The following is a 25,297-nucleotide window of genomic DNA, read 5'->3' as shown; positions in this document are numbered from 1 at the left end:
ACACACACTGACATTTAAACTCTACCTTCTCAGGCTCCTTCCATCCATTTTCTGGAAACACCACTGTCCTGGTGTAGCACACACTCATCAGTGGAGTTGTGCCAAGAGCACATCCACCCAGTGTAGCAGTCACACACAACACTGCAGCTTGTAAGTGTGTGAGAGAGCAGTCTGTTCCTCTGAGCCAAGAGGTGCACTGGAAGGTCATTCTGGAGACAGGCTTCAGAAGAGGCCAGGGCTTCACAGACTGTAAGAAATAGATTATACAGCTTGTTCTAAGGTAAAGTCTGCAGCTGAGTTACCTGAGCAAATAAAATTAAGAAATTAATATGGTTCTGCTTGGTTTGTACTGAAAAAAACCCCTATGAAACAGCTATGTTAACCTAACAGGAATTAAATTGTTTTTAAAACACACACTAGGTTCAAGAGGTGTTTCAGCTTTCTGCAGTGAAGGAGAGTTTATTCTGTTAGACAGAATGGGTCTGGTGGAGAACAGCAAATAGCACCAGAGAGTCTCTCTTGCACAGATCTCTACCTCAGAAATGTTGGTCTTAGCTCACGGGTCCATGCAGGCCTGGGAGATAACAGTGGGATGTCTGTGGGATTCTTCCCCTAATCTGGAAGTTGCTGATTGACTCCTGTTAAAAATAGCCTGTTCATCTAAAAGGCAACAAAGACAGGATCTTTTTACTCTTTTAGCATGCATGCAAAACATTGGTGCTTAAAGCAAGATGTCCTGAAAGGCAATAGATAATAGAGCCACACTAAGAAGGAACAGATGCAAGGAAAACAGAAATAATGACAATTAAAACCAGAGGATAAAATGTCTTCATTAATAACTGGCTTTTATCTCTGTAATGCACATCAAGAAGTACAGAAGATGATGCATAAAATGGACATAAGTTAATTTGTTAATACCAGATGGACAGAATACAATAGTTGAAAACTATAGAGCTATATTTGGAATAGCTGTCATTATTCAGCAAATTGAAATAGATTTAGGAATCCCTATTGAATTAGGAGCAGGACTCACATCAGAGACTTCTACAGAAGTTTTGAATATATACCCAAGCTTCACTCTAAGTCTTTATGCAAGGTACTGTTGTCACATTTCTTAACTCTTTTATAGATAAATACTTAAAACAAATACATGTCCCAAACTTGCCAATGTGAAGATGAAAAACAAAAATGTTGAGCTTCTCTAATATGCAGTTCCTTTACAAAGTAAAAACCTCAGACAGCTTACCTGCTTCTTCCAGGTTTATCAGCTTTCAGTGAATAAAGATATGGGAAGTGAATAAACTTCAGTTCCTATATCCTTAGATTCTACAAAGATCTACAAAATTTTCACCACTACAACCAGATTAAGACTAGATTTTTTGGGGAAGAATTTCTATACGAGATGTATTTTTATAACTAACAGATGTTACATTCAAATATTTAATAGTAACAAATAACACTCAATATTTAAAGTAATACAATCTCATCATTATTTTAATTGGCACTTCCTGCCATTTTAAGGTGTATATTATTTTCTTAATAGTAGTGCACAAATATAAATGACTACTTCAATTATAATGTCACTAGCACTCTGTTAATGTTGTCGAGATCAAAACTCAGCCCACACTTACTCTCTTATGTGTGGGCAACAAGAGTTTTTTTAGCCAGCTAATGATGACTAGATACAAAGAAGGAGAAAGCAACGCGTTTGTTTTAGTGTTCTTGGTTCTAAGGCAAAGCAAGATCTGTACAGATTTTCAAACTAATTTGATATACTGTGTATATATTTACTTCCCAGTTAGTATACTAAGAGCATTGTTTAAGTACAACAATTAATGCCACCCCCTTAATCTTGCTAATCATTTCAAGTTAGCTATCCCTCATTGCTTGTAATGCCTGAGCTCTTCAAAGTCCAAGTACCCATTAACAGTATCTTGAGAGCTGGAGCTGTACATGTTCACACTGGACATCAAGCTGCTATTTGAATTTTTTAAAGCATTTGTGATACAAACATTTGTGCACATTAGATTTCTTGGCTGAAAATGCAAGGCCATTGAACCCATTAACTACAGTAATGCAACTATTGTGTTTCTAATTAAAATCTGTTGTGCTTGTTAAGTATTGCATTTATCTTCTCTGCTTCCTGTGCAGTGAATAGGCCTAGGCAGAATGCAGCCTACTGCAGTGTTGAGGTATATATTATACATTCACACACTAAAAAATCACTGAAATGCTCATCTCTGAGCCACAAAGTGACAATGTTATTCACATTATTTCTTCCTAGCTGGCAGTGCCACTTTAGGACCTCAACTCTGGGTAAGGATTATAACTCATACTGTTCACGTTCTTGCAACTTAATGAAAATTTGTTACTTCAGCATGGATTTGTTCTTATCTGTACTCTGGAAAATATCTGCACCCTGTTTGCAGGGTATCCCAGGCCAAAGTGCTTCCCACCACCATTGATCCATGTGTCCAGCTGGGTGCTACTCCTCACTTCAGGGATGTTTGCACTGAGAGTTTCTGATTGTACTGTACCAGGTGTTAGAACTTATTCCAAATGCACTCCTCAGACACCACTGCTGTGCTGCAGTTAGTGCTGAGCTTGAGGAGGAAGAACAGATTAAAGCCATGACAACTGTGTCACACCTGAGGCCACGACACAGCTACGTGTTCAGCTATTTGTGCTTAAGCACCCAGAAGGTGGGCACCCCTCTAAAATAATTTAATACTTTTAGCTTGGCTTTGTCACCATATGATTCCCAAACACACTTCAGTTGTTTTCCTCTCGTGGAAATAAAAAATAAAAAAGGGGCTGCCTTCCTATTCCGTGGCCTCACCAGGGTTTTTAGGTGCTGCCCGTGCAGGTGCTCGGGGTAGCTCTGCGGTCCCTGTGGGATCTGCCATCCAGCCGCCCCTGCTGAGGGAGGCTTGGCGGGACGCGCTGCCCCCTTCGCCTCAGCTCAGCTGCCGCGCTCACCCTCAGCTCACCCGTAGCCATCCTCGCCTCGCCTCACCCCTGCTGACCTTCCCCTCACGGGGCCGCCCCGGCAGGCGGTGAGGTGTTTGCCCCGCTGCTCGCTTGCTGCGACCCCACAACCACCGTTAAGGATTAAAATAACATGGGGCTCCTCTAGGCGCTAATGGGATTAGAGGCGAGGCCGGCGAGGCGCGGGCAGCGCTGCGGCCATGGCGCGCCTCTGATGGCGGGAGGGCAGCGCGGCGGCTGCGCCTCATGGGCGGGGGCGGGATACCCCAGGTAATCGGGCAGGGCAGCGGGGCGGGAGCGCCCCGGCGGCAGGCAGGGATGGTGGGGAAGGCCTGCTCGCCCCGGGGGCGAGGGGAGGCGGCGGCCGCCCCGAGATAGCCCAGGTGAGGAGAAGGCGAAGCGGGGGGCCTGGTCAGGGGCGGGGAGCGCGGCGCGATGGGAGCGTGGCGGGGGAGAGGGAGGCGCGGCAGTGGGTCGGGGGAAAAAGCGCGGGGGGCTGCGAGGAAAGGAGTGCGACAGCGGGAGGAGGAGAGGAGTGCGGGCCCGGGGGAGGGCAGAGCGCGGCGGGAGGCGGAGGAGAGCGTCAGCTGGAGCGGGGATAGCGGGAGCGCGGCGGGAGGCGGAGGAGGAGAGCGTCAGCTGGGGGCAGAGATAGAGGGAGTGCGGCAGGAGGAGGAGGAGAGCGTGAGCCGGGGGGGCAGAGAGAGAGGGAGCGCGGCAGGAGGAGGAGGAGGAGGAGGGGAAGAAGCGCGACGCAGGGACGGCAGATGCCTGGAAATAAAAATTTGATGATTGCATGCAGCGGCTGGAGAGACTCTGTCGGTGGCGGCGGCGGGGACGAGGCAGGGACAGGGGGGGCGACGGCAAAATGAAGTATCAGAAATACCTGACTGTCTTGCAGATGGCCATAGGGGTGACCGCCTCCAACAGGGGCAGTCTGATGCCCTTAAAGAGGAAGCTGTGGTGAGTAGGCACAAACGGGGCCGCGGGCACTGCGGGCCGGGCCGGGCCGCGGCGGGACGGGCGGGCGCGGCGCCGGGGGTTCCCCGCGGACATGAGGGGCGCCGAACCCAGACCCGGCCTGCGGCTCCGGGCCGGCATCGCCGGGGCACGAAGTTCCCGGCGGATTCGTCGCCAGCCGCATGGAAACGCCGGGAGGCGTTGGCGGTGCCGGCGGAGCTGTCCGCGCCCGGCCCGGCGGAGGACGCGGCTGGAGCAGGCTCCGCTCCCGCGGGGACGGCGCTGCCGGAGCCGGCACAGCGGCAATGGCAGCGCGGGCTGAGGGCGCGGGAGCGGCTCGGCCGGGGCACCGCTTGCGTGACAGCCCCGGTGTTGCCGCCGATGTAGCGCAGTGTGCTCCCGCCCCGGGCTGTGCGGAGCCGGGTCCGAATTCCCTGCCTCTGCTGCTGACAGGTGTACCGAGAAAATGGGAACAAGGAGACGCAGGTCCAATAGATTAGTGAGCGCCAGAGGTAGTGCTGTTCAAATATGGTCATTTTTCCTTAAACCCTGCGTTTCCCCTCACTGATTCTCACTCCTTTTGTGCTTGCTTCGTGTGTGCTGAACTGATTTTTCTGGATGAATCAACAACGCGTTATGAAAAATGTATTAAAGTATAGTGGTGTAATGTGGGTGAGTAGGGCAGCGACAGGCGTGTGGCACTGCAATACCCAGTCACTCGTGGGCGGGCAGGAGCCCACTGTGCGCTCCATGGGAGCAGCGGGGCGCGTGCCATCAGCAGGACGGATTGTAAGGGGGAAATATTGCCAGGTCTTCTGAGAGGAAGATGTCAATCACAAATTTGTGCACTGAGAATTTCTTATCTGAAAAGAACCAGGAGTAATATTAAGGTGGTAGCGGTCATGCAGTTTTCTTTCACTGTACTTACCTGGCCCTAGTAAAGCAAAGCGTCAGAGAAGGCATGATAGGTCATTTTATTTAACCATAGATAGTTTGCAAATAAAAATATTTTCATGTCAGCAGTTGTAACAAAAGTGGGCCTTACATGAATTGTAGAATGTGGGGGTTTTAATACTTTGTTTTTCCCCACAGTTTCTGCTAGTATGGACAGTGTCAAGAAAATGTATCAATTGAAGAAACATAATGTGGAACTAGTAAGCTTTCTGTCATTAATTCCAGATCTTGCTATTCCGTGCAAATAGAACAGTTTGATGGAACTGTTCATCCTGATTGTAAAGAAAAAAAATCAAATTAAGTTTTAGACAAAACTATGTTATCATGCAGATAAGTTTTATTACATTTAATCAGATGTTTTTACAATGTATTGGGTGGTTTGATTCTGATTATGTAAGTTACATAAAGTGTACCATACCTCTTTTATTCTCCCCAAATGCCTCTCCTGTCTGTGTGCAGCAGTGGATGCAGTTGTGTGTTACATCTTTTGAGAAGTTTAATTACGGAAAATGTAATGATGACAGTGTTCTATTTAATATTTCATTTGTCTTCTTGGAAGTGTTTTGTTTGGTGGCATGTTAAGGGAAAGCTAGATGTATTTGTGTGCTTTAAAAGTACATCTGAAAGGACCTGATTCAACTCCTACTTTGTCTGCAGTTGGAGTTGAATCAGCTCTGTATTGTCCTGTTTTATGGTGAGATTCTGTGCTTTTTGAGGTACAGCAAAATATTGTAGTGGTTCCACACTAATACATACCACAAGCATTGCATTTCATAACATTTCTAACTTGACATCATGTTGCTGCAATGCAATGCTGTGTGAAGATTTAATTGACTCAAAGTGTTAAAGAAAAAAATAAGGCAAACTTTTTTTTAAATTTTAGGGAGATTAGGTGTGAATTACTTGAGGATTTAAAAGTATGTCTTTGGGATATTCTTATTAATAGGTGACATGATATGTATTCTTATTTTCTTTAAGAACTTTAATAGCATTAGGCATTATCTTTATGGATAGATTTTGTGCCTATGGATGAAATACTATTTTCTGATGCCCTCAGAGAAGTGCTTAAAGATACTTTGTCATGTTAATTTTTTCTTATTTCTGCACAATCTTTATCAAATAATGCATTAAGAAAATCTTAGACAGAAAACATGTTGGTGTTACTCAAATCAATGCAATATTTGTGTATATTCACAATACATAAACCAAAAGCATATTGCAATACTGTATCACTGGAAATCTCAAAAATACCTAAAGAAAACATATAAGTCAAGTCCGTCTATAGTCAGAGGGTGCTTTTTAATCTATTTTTATTTGCTTATTTTTAAAAACTTTAAAAATTCTGTTTAACCAATGAGATTCATAAGCTCTTTGATGTGTGAATCCATATTGTATGTGGAAACGAAGATATAATTTAATAAAAAAGGTTAAAGTGCTCATCCTTTTGTTCGTGGAGATAATCCACCTGAATCCTACTGAAAGAAAATGAAAAAGGTAACAGCAATGTTTTATTTCTTTAGGGAGCATCTGTCACTCCAATTTTCTCCTGCTTTCCCCCCCCACCAAAGTGCATCTCCTATTCTGTGATGCACAGAAGCACAGCTACAAATGAAAACACCAATGTCCCACCATGGGTTAAGAATAAATAGTAATTAAGAAAAAACCAGTCTATTAGAGAGAAGGAAGCTGTGCCACAGGTTTGCAGTGGGAGATGGAGGAGACAGAAACCTGGTTTGTGTGGAGTTTGTAATTTTATGATGAGGTTTACTTGGGGCAGTAGTTCTGGACTCAGTGCAGGAGGAAGATGCTGGAGTCCTGAACTGCTGATTCAGACCCTTTCCTGTGTGTGCAGTGTTGTAATCTAATATGTAGGAGCCTAAACGAGATGAGTAGGATGTTTTAATCCTCTTGCTGGAGGGACAGTATTTGGATAGAAAACCCACCATCATAACTCTGCTAGTACAGGTAGAGTGCAGCAGGGATTAACATCTGCAAAGGTGGTCAAGAATAAACTGACAGCTGAACTGGGAGTAGTTTAAAAATAGTACATTTTTATAAATATTTACTGAAATCCCAATATGTGCAACCTGGGTCCTTTTGCAACAGAGAAATGCTAAATCACATTATTAAGGGGAGTTACACAGGTAGAACATAATTTCTTGTCAAACTGATTATTGTGTTTTTCTGCTGCAAGGAGAAGATAGCGGGCAAATAAATAAAGAAATGAAAAACTACAAACCACAACAAAACCCCCAACAGGATATTCTATCCATTCTAACAGTTCTTCTCAATAATATTCCCTTCTCTTTCTCACAGCATTTGCCTTGACTCTTTCAGAGTTCCTGTGCTTTGGCGAGCACCCCCGCTGCTCCCCTTGGTGCAGGGCAGTGCAGCAATGAAAAAGGCAAAAAGCTCAGTTACTGATAGGCTTTCATTGGGGAGATTATGGAAATGACTGAGACTATTCCATATTTACATTCTTTTAAGAATGATTGGTAGTTGTCTGAGGCAATCTAGGTTACAGGAAAGAATGCAGATGCAGTGCACTAGAGCATTTGAATTTTGACAGGATCCAGTTCCCCTGTTTAGTGCTGTTGTTAAAAGAACGTGTGATATAGAAGCCTGGATGTTAAATGATAGCTGCTTCTTGTAAGATACTGCACAGGCACATTTATTTTCAAGCAGAGGAGTAAGCTTATTTGAAATCAGTGAGGAGTAACCAGCATGTCTGGAATTAAGCACTGAGTGCTTTGTTGTCTCAGAGTCTTTGTATTTAAGCTGGGTCTTGGCTGTGGAAGCCCAAGCTTATAATGAAGAATGTCTGTTTTATCATTAGGACCATCCCTAGGGAGAAAAGTGTCATTGTTGGTTTATGTTCCAAGTAGCATCATATTTAGTATAATTAAATAATGGAAAATGTCACCTTAATGTAGGAGAAAGAAAACATCAAAGATTGATCTTCTTGGTGTTTCTACGGAACTCTATGGAAAAGTACAGATCTTCAGAATGGATATTTCCCATTTTTGATTACTGGTTCCAGTTAATATTGTTTAAAATGAGGATAAAAATTTTAGTTTAGCCCATTGTAAAGCTTTATTTATGTTGCAAGTTAATTAATACTTTTTTTTTCCTCAGGGATAAGGATCCATCCTTAGAATCAACATACTTGCAGAGGTGTACAAGAATTCAGCACAGCAGCTGAGTGCTTAGTGTCTCTAGCATTGTTTTAAACTTGCCTTTTATTTTCTCAAACAAATATTAATATTGAGTAACTATAATTGTTAGTATTTCCAGTCTGGTCAGTGTGAGTAAATGTCAGCTTTTCCAGCCTTGGGTTTGAGACAGAAGCCAGTGGTCAATCTGAGCTGAGCCCAGCCTGTGTCCTCACTTTTGGTGGTGCTGAGGAAGCTTGGCTTCTAATGGGAAGTATAATAATTATGGGAATTTTACACATCTCCCAGCTGGGATCTGTGTAGCTACCAGAGACAGAAGTTTCTGAGAAGTTTGCCTTCGATGTTGCTACAAGAACTGAAGTGGTTTCTTTATAGGATAGGCAGGCAACCTGCAGTATATGAAGAGTGTAATATTATGTCACCATTTGAAGTCTTGTTGAGGCTGCACAGCTCAAAACCTTGTCCACTCTGCATTAACTCTAGCACTCATACTGCGCTTGGAAAACAGATACAGAACATGTGTCATTTCAAGACATGTTTTTTAAACATTCTGGTGATGGCATTTATAAAATTGTTCAGAACTCTAATCACTGAACAAGAAGAGAGTTTATGAAGTTCTTGAAAGATTTTCAATGTAACTGCTCTGTTTAGAAATTAAGATGACATTAGTAATTTCAGACATAATTTAACTATGAAAAATCAGGTAACATTAAAAATTTTTATAAATAGTAATTATATGTGAGTAGAATATAAAATAGCTTTTATTCATAAACTCATATTATATTCAGACCATCTGATTATTTTATAATAGGTATTAAGTCATTAGCCCTTGATATGACACTTCACCTTGAAGTCACTGTTGCACATTATTTTGTTATGCTACTGTGCTTGTCAGTGGAATACAGATAGTGAAAGTTTAGGGGTTTTTTGCTTATTTTACAAACTAGAGAAATAATTTAGAGTCATGGTTATGTAATGTGATATATGATCAGGAAGCAGTCAAGGTCAATGAAACCGTTGTAAGAATTGTGGATAATAAATAAGGGCCTCAGACTCCAGGTGGGATATACAAAATGGTTCCATTTTACTTGACTAATATTTTCAAAAATTAATGAATTGGGTGCCTTAATTTAGGATTCCTGTGATGAGCTCCATTAAAAAGGTGTTATGTTTCCAGAATATTAAACACGTTATTTGAACAGAAACAGCAAATTTGAAGCAAGGTGTCAGGAATTGTTCGCTACCTTCAAAGATCCTTATGCTATATTCTACTTTTTCAAGCCCTAGACTTCCTTGAACATATAATTCCTAGGCTTTTGTTCAAGACTACTTGCTTTAAAGTAGTTGATGGCCTGCAGATACTTTAAAAGGGCTCTTACATATTTTTCTCCTTTAGCCTGTGATAATTCCTCTATACTCCTGATGCAGGTATTACAGTGACTTAGCAATTCACTTATTAATTTGCTATTAATATTATATTAATTCAGATATTAAAATAAAAGTTGAAAGTAGACAATCAGATGCAGGAAATTTTATTAATAAGTGGTTTTTTAAACTTAAGGTTCAGATGCCAGAACCATGGAGCATTGCATTATAGTTTCAGTATTCATTTAAAAAGAGTGAAGTTTGTTTCTATGATTACAGTGAACACTTTGGGAACACAAAACATGATTCAAAAGAGAGAAGGGTTTTAAAAAGATGTTTTTCAGATTTTTAAATAATTTTGTTTTGAGTCAAACTCAAGACACTTGGTCGTTTTCTCATGACTTTGCACTCACGTAGTTTTATTTTGAAACTTTATATTGAACTTTTGACATGTATTCACTGTGGGAATCACTAGTATTTGAAGGAGCTCCTGTTGCTATACTACATGAGTGCTACTGGAAATGGATTCTTGAGAGTCTCTTGCTGCATCTGGCATTCTGCAAGAGCTGGGTAAAATTGCTCCAAGTCTGTCTCAGGTCTGCTATTGCTTCCCTTTGCTGTGGCAGGAGTGGAGGCCCTGGAGAAGCTGGTAGTTAATTGGTTTGCACTTATCCCAAAGTCTTCTCTTCAACCACACAGTCAAAAACCCCTGTGATGCTGTCAGTATGGATATCTTGCCTCACATCCTTCCTTTGGTGTACATACAGTGCAAAGCTTCCCAATTCCCAATATCAATGATATTGATTGGATTTTTCTTTGGTTGGTTAAATAATACTTTATTTGCTTGTAAAGCGATCTAGAAATTAATGATTTTGTAAAGGATTGGAGGGAATAGATAAATTGTGATGCTCCTTCTCTATAATTATATTTTATAACTTTAAAAAGACTTTTTTGTATCTTGGGAGCTAACAAGTAAGAGCCATAATTTATTCTTCAGCAGAATGAAATGATAGCTGGATTCCAGTGGCAGAAAGTTCATTTTTTCAAGTGGCTGTAAAGAGTGAAGCTTTTAAACAGAAGGGCCTTCAAACATATCACTAGTGTAGTTCTTTGTTAAAACTGTGTAACTTTGATTAGCCTGTTATTTGTGTTTGTTTGGGTTTTTCCATGTAAGTAGTTTTCTTTTTTTCTTTTTTTTTTAATAAAGGCTTTTCAGTATCAGAAAACATTAAAAGACTTACAGCTTAAAGAAATGCACATTTGTGGGTAAGGCCCTAAAATAAATGGCTTGAAATGTTATTCAAAATAAGGAAAAGCCCAGTGTAGCTTACAGCTGTTTAACTTTTCTATTAAGTATAAGGAGGAAGTCTAATGTGCCAAGCATTTAATTCATCAGAGGTGCAGCTGAAGATTAATTAACCCAAATTATAAGTAATGGAGTAGGCAGCCCTCAAAGATTCCCTGCAGAGAGAATAAACAGAGGCTCTGACAGCAGGGGAACAATTGATCTCTCTGAGGGCTCCAGCATCTGCATCTGCCATGGGCACAGAGTGTGTTCAGTTAGGTGCTTGAGCAGAGATGTTTGGAGCACTCTGTTTCAGAAGAGGCATTCACACAATGGCAATGTGCTGGCATTGTAAATGTCACTGTCTGTGCAACAAGATAGAGACTGAGCAGTTGTCTTTCTTTGGAAACCTCTCCTGGTAATTCTTGAGGACATTTTAGCAGGGAATCTGTGGTGTTCTTGGAGTTTCTGCTGTGTGAACAAATATGTTACTGTAGTAGGCAGGCATGGTTCTCAGAATTCAATCCATATATGATTAGACAAAAAATTCCAGTGCAGTCTCAGCAGGAGTTTCATATTGTTATTAAGATGCATGAATATTATATTTATGTTTTCAGGTAGAAATTTGCAGTTTAAAGTCAGCAATAAAATAACCCAAGGGGAAAAACCATCTAAACCAAATTACTATGTTATCAAGAGAACTTAGTATGTGGGTCTGTGTGCATGTGTAAAAACCCACCAAAATCAGGCATCTGAAAACAAAATAGTGACTTGGTAGTTGCAGTGATTCAACAAAAAAACGAGGGGCTTTATCTTTATAAATTGAATAAGAGATTTGATAGGATTTGCTTTAATTTTCAAGTTTGGATGTTGTAACAACTTCTCCCTAGCTGTCCCATGGCCATGTCATCCTGACCACAGTGTTATGTAGACCTGGAAGTCTTGCTAATCAAACAGGAATATTCAGCATGTGGTTACTGTATTTGGAAATTGGTATTTCAGGAGTTGATATGGCCCACTATGCAATGTCCTGGTTTGGTGATCCATATGTTTAAGACATCTCCACCTTTCTTTCTGTTATGCACAAACATTTATGTGCATACAAAAGCCATTAATTCTAGGTAAAAGAGCATAAAAACATCCTAAAGTATTTTTTGTGAGAGGAATCTTAATGGTTTTTGAGAGAAATACTGAACTGCTGTCTAAAGACTATGGAAATACAAAAAAATTACATATTATTTCTTGTTTAAGCTGATTTTGAAATCTTCTATGGCTGCAGTTGAGAAATAATATGAAAAAAAGTGTAAATCTGGGCATGAAGACTTCAGATTTTTAGGTAATTCTTGGTGAGTGTATTTGTTGGAATGGAGTTTTCCTTTTCCTTAAGTGCCAGTCTGACTAGGGACTATTTTGTATTTAAAATATTAATGTCGCAAATCCTAGTACCTTAGTTAATTGTTAACTTAGTTCTGCTTATTAGTGATTTCCAATGAGCTCATTGAAATATGCATTGCTTATGGACTCCCTCTAGGACTGTGTGTAGGTTACAATATGATGAAAGGCCTTATCAAGGGTACTAGTTTAATATATTAAACCTATAACTCTAACAGATGCTATTAATGTCGTTATTGTTGGTTGTTACTCATTGCTGGAATAGCTGAAGCACCATCAGCACTGAAACTGGAAAAGGTCAAAAGCCAAACACTGCCAGGCCTCCTGGTGATTTAAGTGACAGCCATCTCTGTGTGTCACAGGACTTGGGTTTCCACTGAAGGAACAAACAAAAATAGTCTTTAAATTTTCAGAAGTGGAATATATTTTTCTACAATGTATCTTTTTTATGATTCTACACACTTTTGTACAAAAAAGACAACTTCAGAATGTTTTTGACAAAATCTGCAATCAGTGTGGTGTTGATGGGAGCTAGACTTCTACATACTTGTATCTTATTTTGGCACTTTGTGATTGAAAACTGTCTCTTGGAATGACATTTCTTATATGTATAGCATGGTAATAATGTGTTTTCCTTTGTAAATTTTTTGAAGCAAATAAAAGAACGTATTCTTTGTCTGATATGTGGCTCTTCTTGTTTGGCAGGGTAACTCCATCTTCCGAAAATCCCAATGGTGCTACCTGTAGTGTAAGTCAGGGAAAGCCCTCTTTAAGAAGAATAAAAGGGAGAATACACAGAAGCAAAAGTCTTGATAGCATTGATTTCTGTGAATTCACTGTAAGTACTATATCTTTTACATTTATTCTATATGAAGTTAAGAGAATCTTACTAATAAAGTAGTTTGCTTCTTGCGTTGGGTTTACCTGTTTGTCAGATTAGCAAAGATATTGCACTTCATATTTTAATTGCCTTGCTACACTGCCAGATATTATGAACAGTGATGTCACTTACATGATTGGTGATGTACAACTACATTCTTGTTCTTCAGCAACCATGAGACAGAAATTTCTATGTCAAATTTTAACATTGTTGCCTCCATAAGATTAAGAAATTGACTTCAAATGGAGTAAATATGAAAACAAAATATTATTTCAAATTTTATTTTTATATTGAGATTTTGGAAATTGCTTTTAAAGTCAAACATGACTTTTTACAAAAGCCAAAAAACTATTTCAGTTGCATATGGCTACAACAAAGTGCTAGAAAAGGAAATATATTTTGTGAAAGATGTGTATGCTTATAACACTTGAAAGCTGGAATCACAGGTGATGGGTTACTTCAGTTGGGCAGTACTGGTGTATTCCTTTTCTCTTCTCTTTGGTTAGGGGGTAGATGTCTTTGTGTTATAGTTTTGGAAACTTCAATGTGATCATGGTAAAGAACCATGACAACCTCCCAACTAACTGGGGGGAATTTGGTCAAAACAAATTATATTCTGATAGGCTAAAATAATTTACTCTTTGAGTATTTAAACAATGTCAAAGAATATGTTGAATTGTAAGTTGGTTATGAAATATGAGGATGAAAGAGCTAAAAAATATGTGCTGTCTTTAAAATGTAGAAATCAATAGTGATGTGAAGATATTGTCTGGCATTGCATGGTGCTAGAAACAATATCACTAAAATATTCAGATGGGATTTGGGGAAACATCTTTAAGGCATAACAGTGGTTTGAGTGTGTTGTCTTTCAGTGGGATGTTTTTCACAGATGATGCCAATAGCATAATTGGTATTTTTTCCCTCCGGACAGCTTTGTTTTTAATTGCGAGGTCTCGCAGCGCTATCTTTGGGACAAAGGGCTTGTTGTTTGCGGTTCAAGGAAGTAATGAAGTTCCAGGGAAGGGTTTTGGGATGTCTTGTTTGGTGCCCAGATAGTTGTGGGTCTGGCCAGTGCTGCCGGGCCGTGTGCCCTGGCTGGGAGTGTGAGGGAGCTGTGCCGGGGCTGCGCTGCCTCCTTCCCAGCTGCCTTTGGTGTGCCTGTGCTAGCTGTTGTCACAGCACTGATCCTGCTGCAATCATTGCTCTGCTGAAGGTTACAGATTCCCCTAGGGAGCAAAATTTCCTTCTGCTATATGGGTCTTCATCTGTGTGGTCCTATTAAGGAGTTTTATCTAAATCTATATCTACTCTTGGGGCCTTCAAAGAAAAAGAGATTATAGCCAACGGTAAAAAGAATTTCTTGCATGCCATACAACCTTTGCAAAGAGATTTGAGACAGATAATAATGGGCACATGTATCTGTAGCATACAATGTGTAGAGTATGTCATGTATAAATTCATACATTAATAGCTAATTATTGATTATTAGGATCAGTAAAGGAAGTGCACTTTTTCCAAGGTCCCATGTTAAAGGATGATACAGATTTAAATAGCTAAGCAGACAAATCAGAGTTAAAAATTATGGATTTTCTTGCTGCTACATGATTTAGAATCATACTGAAATATTTCTTGATATTGTATAATTGCGGTTTTATTGTTCTCAAATTGTGATTAAAAATAGATCTAAAGAAGTAATTGAATAAATTAGTATGCCTAAGTCTTTCAAGAGTGCTCTCAGAACGGAACATTTTTCATGTGAAGAGTCTTCGTCTAGTAAAAACACCCAGGCACTGGCAGACAGAAAACAATTAAAAATAAAAATTAAAACACAAAGGAGCTTCTTTTAATGTTCTCTTTACAACTGTTTTATGCTGTAGTATATTCATTTTATGTACAGTGAAGTTGAAAAGTTTCATATTTAAACACGTGGATAACTTATATGCTGACAGCATCCAGTGAACTGTTGGTTTCATTCATCATGTAATGAGAATGAGATCCATTAATAATTCTGAATGTTGCTGGATTTCACTTTAAAATAAGTAATGTCAACGTAAATCCTAAACTAATCTTTTTTGGAAACCTTTTGTTTAAAGGCAAATTCTTACTGAGGACAAATCCTAACAGCAGAAAGACGTAAAAAATAACTTATGCTTTCTTTTCTTGAAGTGAATAAATGTGTCCCCAGTGGGGAAGTTCTGCATTTCAATGCAGTATGCCCATACAAAAATTCAATATATGAAAATGCTGCATTTACTATTTGACTGGGACTTCACCTGAAGCTGGGGACAAGTTGTAGGAGCTGTGTTAAACTGAGAACTGTGTTAAACTTATTCATTAAAAAATAAGTTTATTCTTTGCAAGGGAGGGAATAACCAGTGAAGAGCCTTTTGCATGTGTAAAATTTCAGCAGAGGCCAGGGAGGGACTACCATGGGCTGTCTGGGCAAAGTGATGCTGCCAAGTCTGTTGTTTGCTGCAGTTAGTAACATGGAGTTTGTGATATTAATGGCTTTTGGTTACAGCTGTGGCTGTGATCTACCCAAGAGTGCAGGAGAGGTCCTTGCCTGTGGAGCCTCAGTGTCTGATGGCCTGTGCTGCAGTGACCCATTGCAAGCCTCAGGGATTTGCCTGTTCCTGCTCAAGGCTGGGCTGGATGGGGTCCTGGGCAAGCTGATCAAGTGGATGGCTCTGCCCATTGTGAGAACTAGGTGGGAACTAGGTGACCTTAAAGGTCCCTTCCAAACCAAGCCCTTCTATGGTTTGTGTGAGTCTGTCAAAGCACACACAGTGCACTGCACACCTGCATTAACATCCCATAGCTGGCTCACCTGTATTAAGCTCACAGCACCCTTCCAGAAGGTATAAGTTCTTCCTGATTACAAGTGCTGAGAGTCTGTAGGATTGCTGACAAAATCTCAATTTTATTTCTTAGTGATACCTCTGCTGTCTTAAGTGGATGATACTGGGGTTTGTAAGTGATGCATCCTTTTACCATTTTGCTAAGGCAGCAAGTGAGAAGATAAAGTGATGAAATTATGTTAAGCCACAGAGTGATAGCACAGCAACTTCCTTAAAATGTGTATCCGTTTTCAACTTCTTGCACCTTTTTTCTTTTCTTTATCCTCTCCATGTATTAGCAGTACCACTTAGTCAGATTAGCACCTGTTCACCCAAACAAAGTAAAATCTGTTTTACTGCCCTTCAGTTCTTCTTAAAGGAGTATCATCCTGCTATGCTGTGCCAGATATTAGCCCTTGGAAAACTCAGTTTTAGTGGTATGTATAAAAAAATACACCTGTATTTTATGTTGAATATTGGCAAATGGTTATTTTCAACCCAGAAATGTGGCAGAACTCGTAGTCCACATTGCGGAAAAAAGAAGAAAATATAAAGAATAGCATTATCAGCTCTTGGGGTCATATGTGGAATACCTACATCCTTGTAGATTGAGCTTGTGGTACTGGTGTTCCATTACATCCATATTTTAATGGTTGTTACTCTGAAACAAACCCTAGCTTTGTACAAGCTACCCCAGACAGCAGTAGCACTTCTGAGCCCAGTTTGTTGACAGGGTTTTTGTTGTACTAGGCATTGTGCAAACACAAAGTGTTTACTCTCAAGGACCTTACAACCATTTCTAATAATAGGTAAGATGTGACTAAACTTTGATTCTTTAGCTGCATATGGCTCTGGAGCTGCTCAGTTGCAGCACTGATGCTAGGGCTTCTGAAGGTCACTTTGGGATGCAGGTGCATTTTGGGACTGCCCTGCTTGATAGAGCCCTGGGAGTTGTCCTCCTCTCTGGTGTGGGAGCTGCCTTGGGAGGCTGTGTGACAGCTCGGAGGTGTTTTGGAATGGATCTCGTGGTTTGGCTGCTGCCTGTATGACAGATTTTGTGCAGGTCTCATAGCACTGCAAACACTGACCTACAATGTGTGGATGCAGAGAAACCATTCCCTTCTTTTCCTTTTAGTCAGTTCTGGGAAAGGGAGACTGGGAAAGCTTTTATAAAGAGCTCATATAATGAATTTTATGTCTAAGATACTTTTTATTTTTATACCTCTTTGATTGGACTTAAGAAATTACCGAAATCAGCACCTTGAATAGTGTATTCTTACAGGAGTACAGATTTAAGCCTTTCCTGCTAAAATCAGCCCTTTGGACAATGGAGCTAGTCTTGGAAATCAGAGCACTGCAGTTATTTCCAATGTGAACAAGTCCAGTGCTGGAGGGAGCTGGTGCTAGCCTGCTCTCACTAAACGTGGACACAGCTTGGTTCAGTTCACCTGCAGCTGGAGCAAAGCAGAAAATCTCCAGTGTACTTCCATTTGCATTGGAGTTAAAATCCAAGGAATGATTTTACAAAATGTTATACTGTCACTGGTTTGTTTTTCTTACTTTTCCATTCCTTTCTAGCAGTTCCTTCCTCAGGTGCATTGTTTTGTCTTTTCTTGCCATATACTGCCGATGAGGTGATATTGGCTGGAATCCCTGTGCACTAATGCTTTAGAGGTTCCTGATGTCAGCATGTTAAGCACAAAAGTAACACAGTAGGGTGGGAGATTACCGAAAAGAGAAGAAAAGAAAGACAGCTAAGTACAAAGAGCAGTCTGAATAAAGCACTGTGGAATGCGTGACAAAATGGAAGAGGCAACAAAGGAAGAGATAATCAGAAAGTGAGAATTAGCTAATGTGCTGTTGCCTTCCTTGGATGGGGAGCACACATGTTCACCTAGAATAGTAATTTTTAGTGCACTGTAATAAAGTGTTATGCCTTGTATAATTTCTTGCAGGGGAGCTGCAGAAACTCGGTATTTCAGCGTGCTTGCCTGCCCTCATTAGCAGGATGGAGTGATTGACCTCGCGTGCTCTGTGGGGGTGTGTGCCGGGATGTTCTGTGCGCAGGAGCTGCGTGTGCGCCCAGCGCTGCGAGCAGCTCCTGCCACTGGCTCTGCCATTGTGCTGTTGCTGCTCTTTCACGTGCTTTATCATTTCTAATGAAGTTTCAAGGCTCTTTGGAGGCTTTAGTGATTAACTTTAATGGATGTTTGTGATGACATCCTTGTTTCACTTCCCCAGTCTCCTTGGTAGATTTTTGTAGCATACAGCAGGCTTAAAATCAATTTGTTGTTGGAGATGTCCTTACCAGTGTGTTGGGTAACTGTTGCTGTGAGTAGCCCCATTCCCCCAGTGAAAAAATGGAGTGATCAAAACATAATACTGCACTATACTGGTTAACTTGTCATGGGGCATATTGCTGAGCAAGGCAGTCTGGTCTGTACTGAAGCACAGATTTATTGCCATTTTTTAATTTTATCTATTGCAAACTCATCTTCCCGTTGAATCATCTTACAAATGACTTCTGAGGTGGTAGATATTATTCAGTAATTTGATTTTTGTTTCCTTTTTTAAAATAAAATTCTTCAAGTTTTATATTTCCATTTATCTTGATTTTCCTGCTGAGTATTTTAATTTGAATATGTGTCTGTAAAACTTGTAAAATGAGAAATGAATAATAACACAAATGGTATGTATCAGACTCAATTTCTTAGGATGGAGACATAAGAGCGCTCATGTTCTTTAAAAAGTCCTGCAGGTATTTTGATCATCTCTGTAGATGTGGAAGGAAGAACTCATTAGCACAGCTGGAGTCTTGTGGATGCCCTTAATTTGTTACTGTTCAAAGAAGTGTGGTTGTTATGCAGCTGTTTCTGAGATTTAAATCCTCCCTGGTAGCTTAGTCTTGCTTCACAATATTGTTGTTGTACTGTAACCCGTTTATTATAATAATTTAATCTGTTGATGGTGTATGAACACAGTACAGACTTTATACAGTTTTGGCCAGTTTCTTTTACCTAAGATAGTCTAAATAATGAAAAAAGAGGAATATTTAAGCAGTTTACACATTTTACATTTAATGAAATGAAAATACTTTACGTCTTACATGCATATTTTTATTGGTGAAGTATATAGAAAAAACCCAGAAATATGCATATTACTTGTTTTAATATATATAGTTAATAGTTTTAAATACAGAGGAAAAGGAGTTTAATTTGAACAAGTGTAGAAATATAATACTGATGGAAAGAGGGAAAAAAACTAGAGGCTTTTGATCCAAGATTACAACTCTTCTGGGAAAGAGTATTTTCAGCATTGTTTATTCTGTCATCTTGCTTTTTATTTAAAAACAAATCCAAAGTTTTATGTAAGAGCTATTCTAAATGTCAAGGCAAATTATTAAGTCTCAAGCATAATACTAGGTGAAGCTTATACAGCCTTAAGATTAACCTAAGGAAGTTAACCATAAATGAACAAGTAATTTAATTTGCTAAATTCTGAATTGTGATTGACCTTGATTTGTGTTTCTGAATTGATTCAGACTGATTGATTTATGTTTCTCAACAAATTCAATATTCCAGTTTAAGTCTACCAAGGATGTTAACTGATGCCTGTGTTTACATTTAATTTAAATTAGAAATATATTTTTAAATGCATGCTTTAGGTTATATTTATTTCTTCTCAGAATGGCACTGTGAATTTGGGCAGATGGAGCTGTACTGAAATACTCTTTGGCATTTGTTAGGGTAATACCTGCTTGATTACTCCACCACCATTATACTTGGCGGATGATTGTGACTTGTCAGGTCCATCATCTCTTAAAATGTCAAAAGATATGTAGGCCATGGTGTAGTTTGTCTTTAGGTTACATAATATCAGCTCCTCTTTGTGTGGTGGTGTGGGATGCTCTTGTCGTGTATTTAGTGTCAGTATCAGTGCCCACCTGCCAGTGAGCTGCAGCCCCAGGCAGGATGAGGGTCCAACTGTTTGTCCTTCAGCCAGCCCAGAGATGGAGGGAAGCAGAGAGGTGATTTAAATGGCCACTGTCCCTGCTTTTCAGATTCTTCTGAGCTCCCTTGAATGTCTCAATTTCTGAGCTGGACTCTGTATGGAGCCACATGATGATCAGTGTTGTATTGAAGCCAATTGATGGGATGACTCAGGGAAAAGAGTAACGCTCGTGTAAATGTAAGCTTCTCTAGGTCAACGCTAAAGTAATTTTTTTTCCTGAAAAATCAAGGTTTCTTATTGTAGATTAGATACCTTCATGTTTTCTTAGGCATTAGATACTTGTGTAATAAATAATTGTTTCTGTCCAAAAGAATTTTATGTGAGTGAATCTAAACTGGCTTTGAGTCTAAGTGCGTTTATCTTTCATGCCAAAAATTCTTCCCAGATTTATTTCTAGAGTAGAAGTTAAGATTATATTGCTCAATCTATTTTCCTGTTATTGATAGATTTTATTTGTTTGACCTTTCTCTACTGTTGTGCTCAAAAAGAGGCAGACTTGTTATATATGAGAAAGCAAAGACTGCAACAATTTCTATTGCAGGCTCTCAGCCTTGTGCTTAAAAATAGCAAACAACAGAAGTGTCAGTATGAGTGGCTTTTCAAATATATCACTAGAATGTATATGCTAGTAGCATGTCTGTTTTAATATTTTTATTAGGTTGCTGGAGGTTTTTTCAGTTTAGGTTTGTTGTATGATTGGGGTTTTTTGGATTTTGCTAATTTTTTGCTTCACCAGATCTGTTTCCCCTTGGAAACTAGAGTTTGGGTGATTAATTATAATGGCTTTTAAAATTTGATTTTTATTATTAAGCAAAATATGTTGTTTTTGTTTGCAAAAGCTGCTTGGAACCTTCTGTCATTAAATACTTGTCTATGTGTGGGCACCACTGGCATGTCTGCAAAGATATAATAATTTCATGGAAATAATAATGATCCTATGATGCAGGTACAGTCACTGTCAGCATGCAGCCTTTGGTGAGGACAGAAATTTTTCTTGCTGCTTTTTCTAGCAAAAGAAATTGAAATGTTTCCTTTGACCTTCAGACACTTTCTCAGAAGTTTTTTCTGGGAAACTGAGTAACTGTTACTGTCTCAGAAACAGCATTCCTTGATCCATGCCTTGCAGTACTACAGAAGGTTAAGGATGGGAATATTAATATTCCACGTGCACTTTGAACTTGTTTGTGCACTGAAATGAACGGAAAAATATTTTCTTCCTGAAATAGGAGAATTAATCTACATGAAAAATCAGAGTATCCTCATAATTTATGCACAGACAATAGTCACAGTTATAATTAAGGCCTTCAGGATTCTGAGAGATTTTAAGCCTCAAGCCTTTCACTCAGTGGGATTCTCTCAAAGTGCCCATCCATTGGTACTCTCACCAAGCAGGACTTGAGTCAGACAGGCCAGCTTGGTGTGGAGGTACTTCTGAGTATTCCAGAGGAACGGATACATGTGGAAGTGATGCAGACACAATGTCTGCAAGTGTTGCAGTAATACTCGGCTTTGTTTCCATAAGCCCAAAGATGCATTTGGCCAAATGCTAATGGTGCTCAGGGTGGGCTGGGCAAGGTCTTGAAATACATTCGGCCTCCTTAGAAGGTCTTTTGAATGATTTCTTTTTTTCTTTCAAGTTTTAAGCTTTCCAAGTTACAATAGAAGAAATAATAATCAAAGTATTCCATAGCTGTTACTCGGATACTCCAGTAAGGATAGCTACTGGAACACTTCAAAGTCATGGTTATATGGGTTATATTTCTTTCCTTACACTTTGAAAGAAGGTCTTTTTTAGTTAGACAAAGGGCTGAGAAGATAGTGTGAGTGCCTAAGCAGCTGCAGAATTCCTCTTTTTTAAGTGAGCCGTGCTCAAGTTTATCTGTCACTATCCAGACGCTGATGTGCATATCTGTCCATATAAATGATATAAACATAAATATACATGTGTCATATGTACACACATGCATACACTTCGCATTTAATACAAAAAATACAACTGGTTAGGGTCACTCTTTGTCAGCATGAGCCGTACATAAATTTTTAGAGTCTTGTTGACAAAACTCTGCCTGTCACGTTGTACCATCTCTGCCAGTAGCAAACATCTCCAAGGGCAGGGCCCGACCCTACACAGGCAGTCCTTCAACAACAGTTGTAAAATGTCATCGTCACCCTGTCAAGGTCTGCCTTTACCAACTTCTATCCCTCTGCTCCCTGGAAGTCCCAGTGGGCATTCAGGAACGTGTCAGTTATCACTCAAGTAAAATACGGCTTTTTTTGGAATATTCTTCACCATCCCAAAGAATTCTCCATCTAGCCCTTTTCCCATCTTTGTTGTCCAAATGGCTGGGGAGTGTGCCCAGGCAGGGGACAAAGGAATTTGCCTTCAGCAGATGGTTTATTTTAAGAGGATGTGCCAGTGCTAATGTAGAAGAACTGACAGGATACTCTCAGCAATAAAAAAAAAAAATTGAAATATGGGCTGTAGCATAAGGTTTTGCTGCAGTCACTGGAAAAATATTAACTGAAAATGTTGTTAAAATAATGGAAACATAATTGTATGCATCAAAAGTTGAAAATGAAGTGCATTGCACCCAACACCCAAGTCTTCAACCTAAATGCAGAATAAAATAAAAAAAGATTGATTGTGAGCACCTTGGAATTCAGACTGCATGAATTTGCAAAAATGCCATAGCAAACTTCTAGGAGACTGTCGGGTTTTTTTAATCCAAAGAAATTTATTTTTGAAGTCTGGGGCTGTGAATGGAAAACAAATTGTTTATAAGCTGTGCTTAGACTGAAAAAAGGGTTAGACTGCGTTAATGGAATAGGGCAGTTAGCGTGGGCTGGCTCATCGTTCTTGCAGCAATAGACACTTTCAGTTTGCAGAGATTCTGGTTTCTTTTGGCACAGATGTCCTTTTTGTCCTCTGGCACAGTTTTCCTTGATTTTTCAAAGAAATATTGGATGTTTGTCGCTCATCTATATCTAAGAAGAGCAGCTTGCTTCTCCCACTGGTATAATATGCCTCTGCTTATTGCTCTGCAGTATTCTGTGAGGGAGCATACAGGACTGGATAACCTCTACAGAGCAGCTGCCTTTGGATATTTGGCACTGTTATTAGCAATATACTATTGGGATCACAGGCTCCTGTAATAAATTTAGCAATCTTGGCTGTACTATCATTATACTTATCTAGCACCCCTCAGAGCTAGAGAATTTGAAAAGTACATATCCTATTCTCACTGTGGTGAGTACCACTGCATGAATAGAAAGGGAGCAAATAATAGTGTTTGTATTTTTATGAAGATTTGACATTTAGCTTCTGGTATCTACTGACATCTGCAGCTGTATAATGTGTTACCTTTCATTGCCCTTGAGGACAGCCCAGGGAGAGGAGGCTTAAAGGTTGGTAATGGCAAAGAAGGAGAAAAACCAGCGAGGAGAAGATCTGCTCTTGGAGCTGCTCAGATGTTCAGAAACCAGAAAGTGCTTTCTCAGCCTGCTTGGAAAGAAACTTAGGAGTATACAGTACTCAAGTCTGAGCAATAGGCTTTTCAGTGAGGTTTCTTGCAGTTCTTCAGAGAAAGGACAATTACTGGAGTCACATACTACAGTGTGTGAATAGAGAATATTCAACATTCAGCTGCAAACACAATTCTTGTTTTGCCCTTCTCAGGAAGGCAGCATGTCTTATAAAATTATTATAACATATTAATTATTTACTTGACTCTGATAATGTAGAATAATATGATTGCCAGTCAGAGCTGCACACTGAAGTTGGATGCTGCCTGAGTGCTCAGGCAGTGCTTCAGCTGGCCTTTGTTAGGCATGTTTTTATATATGGACTGTTAAACACAGCTTTGTGAAGTCATGATTCATTTACTGTAACGAGATAGGGATGTGAGCTCCCAGATGAAGACTTTCAATAGCTGCTAGAAGGCTTTATACAATTTATAATTGGATATGCTGTCTATATTATTTCATTCTTAAACGTGATCTGTGTGAAACTCGGTTGGCCAAATTAGCCAAGCTTGCCTTTCTTGGTTATCTACCAGTGCTACCAGAGAACTACATGGCTTTTCCTTTCTCTACCTTCAAGGTAAGGCAGAGATGGCCTCAATCAGGTGTTTTCATATTGCACCATTTAACTAAAAGCTGTTTCCAGTAGCTGGATGCAGTATTTCCTCTACTTCCACTCACAGCAGTTTTGGGCAATATAACAAATTCACACTGGATACCTGGAGGATTGATTACTACAGAATCCAGTACTCACTGGGCAGTAACAACCCTGGGATGCAGACACACAGAACTGGCCTGCCTTCATTTCTCCACTTCTTAGCAATTCTGATGCGTGCTCACAGGCAGAAGAGTGAGTTCAGACACGTGCCCAGAAATGTGATGAATTAATCTGAGAGTTCTGCAGCCAATACTTTATAATCTCATATTTGCATTATTAATAGCTGCTGTATCTGCTTCATGGATTCAGATCTGCTGCTGTGCATTCTGTGAGGGCATTTTAGGGCTTTAAGATGAGCCCATGAAGAAATACAATTTAGGATGGAAAACAGACAATTTTAAGAACAAGTGCAAAACCAGGAAGATAATGGATGAGTCAGGAGGATTTGTTGGACTTGATCCCAGCCACCTAAAATTTCCTGACAGAAGCTTCATTTTTTTCTTCTACCACTGCAAACTTTTCTGTATAAAATGGTACTTATAGTGGTGCCTGCACTCTATGGAGTGCTCACAGAAGTGATAAGGCACAATTTGCAGTGTTATGCATCTTCTGCTGATACTGTCTTGTGGAAATGTACCTCTGTGGGCAGCAATTGCAAGTGTAAAGTGTCAGGCAAAGTATTACAAGTGACCCCTTCCAGCATAAATCTTTCTAACAGACTTTCTGATTCTGCTGATATTCTAGGATTTTCTATATGGGATTGTGTTATTTCAACACCATACCTTCAAAAAGCATCTATAATAAATTTGTGGGGCTACCACACTGTGTGGGCTTGGCATTAGGCATTAGGTCTCCTTGATTAGGTTATTCTTCATGACTTCTACTGAGACCAGCTGAAGATCTGCAGTTATATTTTGTCCCTTAATGCTCTTCCTTACCAGTGGCTTACAGTGGCTTCCACACTAATGTTGGCACAGTTTGTCTTCTCTTGTTTCATCTTCAGCTTTTGTGGTGATCTTACAGTGGCTTCCACACTAATGTTGGCACAGTTTGTCTTGTTTCATCTTCAGCTTTTGTGAATATTATTCACATTACAGTAGTAGAGTGCTCTGTTAGCATCAGAGTCCTGCTGTATCAGATGAGTTACAAACACAGAAGAAAACACAGTTCTCTAAGTATCAAATATGTTAAAATGTGTTAAAAACACTAGTACAGATGTATCAAGAGGAATTAAAAAGGTAAAGATGGTTTCTCACCACTGTGATAGTGCCCCTA

General features: G+C 39.8%; 1 protein-coding gene across 5 annotated transcripts in view; it reads left to right on the top strand.

Annotated features, from left to right (window-relative positions):
- Positions 1–3,754: 3,754 nt before the first annotated feature.
- TJP1 (tight junction protein 1) overlaps positions 3,755–25,297 on the top strand; it is a 157,578-nt gene continuing 136,035 nt past the window's right edge. For 2 of the 5 annotated variants that reach the window (XM_039722791.1, XM_039722786.1), the window contains exons 1-2: positions 3,755–3,951; positions 12,823–12,955. In XM_039722791.1, the coding sequence (XP_039578725.1) occupies positions 3,785–3,951; positions 12,823–12,955 (300 nt within the window). In that variant the 5' untranslated portion in view covers positions 3,755–3,784. The remainder of the gene's footprint in view (positions 3,952–12,822; positions 12,956–25,297) is intronic. The other 3 variants (XM_039722788.1, XM_039722787.1, XM_039722789.1) reach the window with 2 other exon arrangements.

The sequence above is a fragment of the Passer montanus genome, unplaced genomic scaffold, assembly GCF_014805655.1.
Source record: "Passer montanus isolate IOZ18808 unplaced genomic scaffold, ASM1480565v1 scaffold5, whole genome shotgun sequence".
In the NCBI taxonomy this organism is placed as follows: domain Eukaryota; kingdom Metazoa; phylum Chordata; class Aves; order Passeriformes; family Passeridae; genus Passer; species Passer montanus.
Note: the sequence above shows the minus strand (reverse complement) of the source record. Positions and strands in the feature narration are given on the sequence as shown.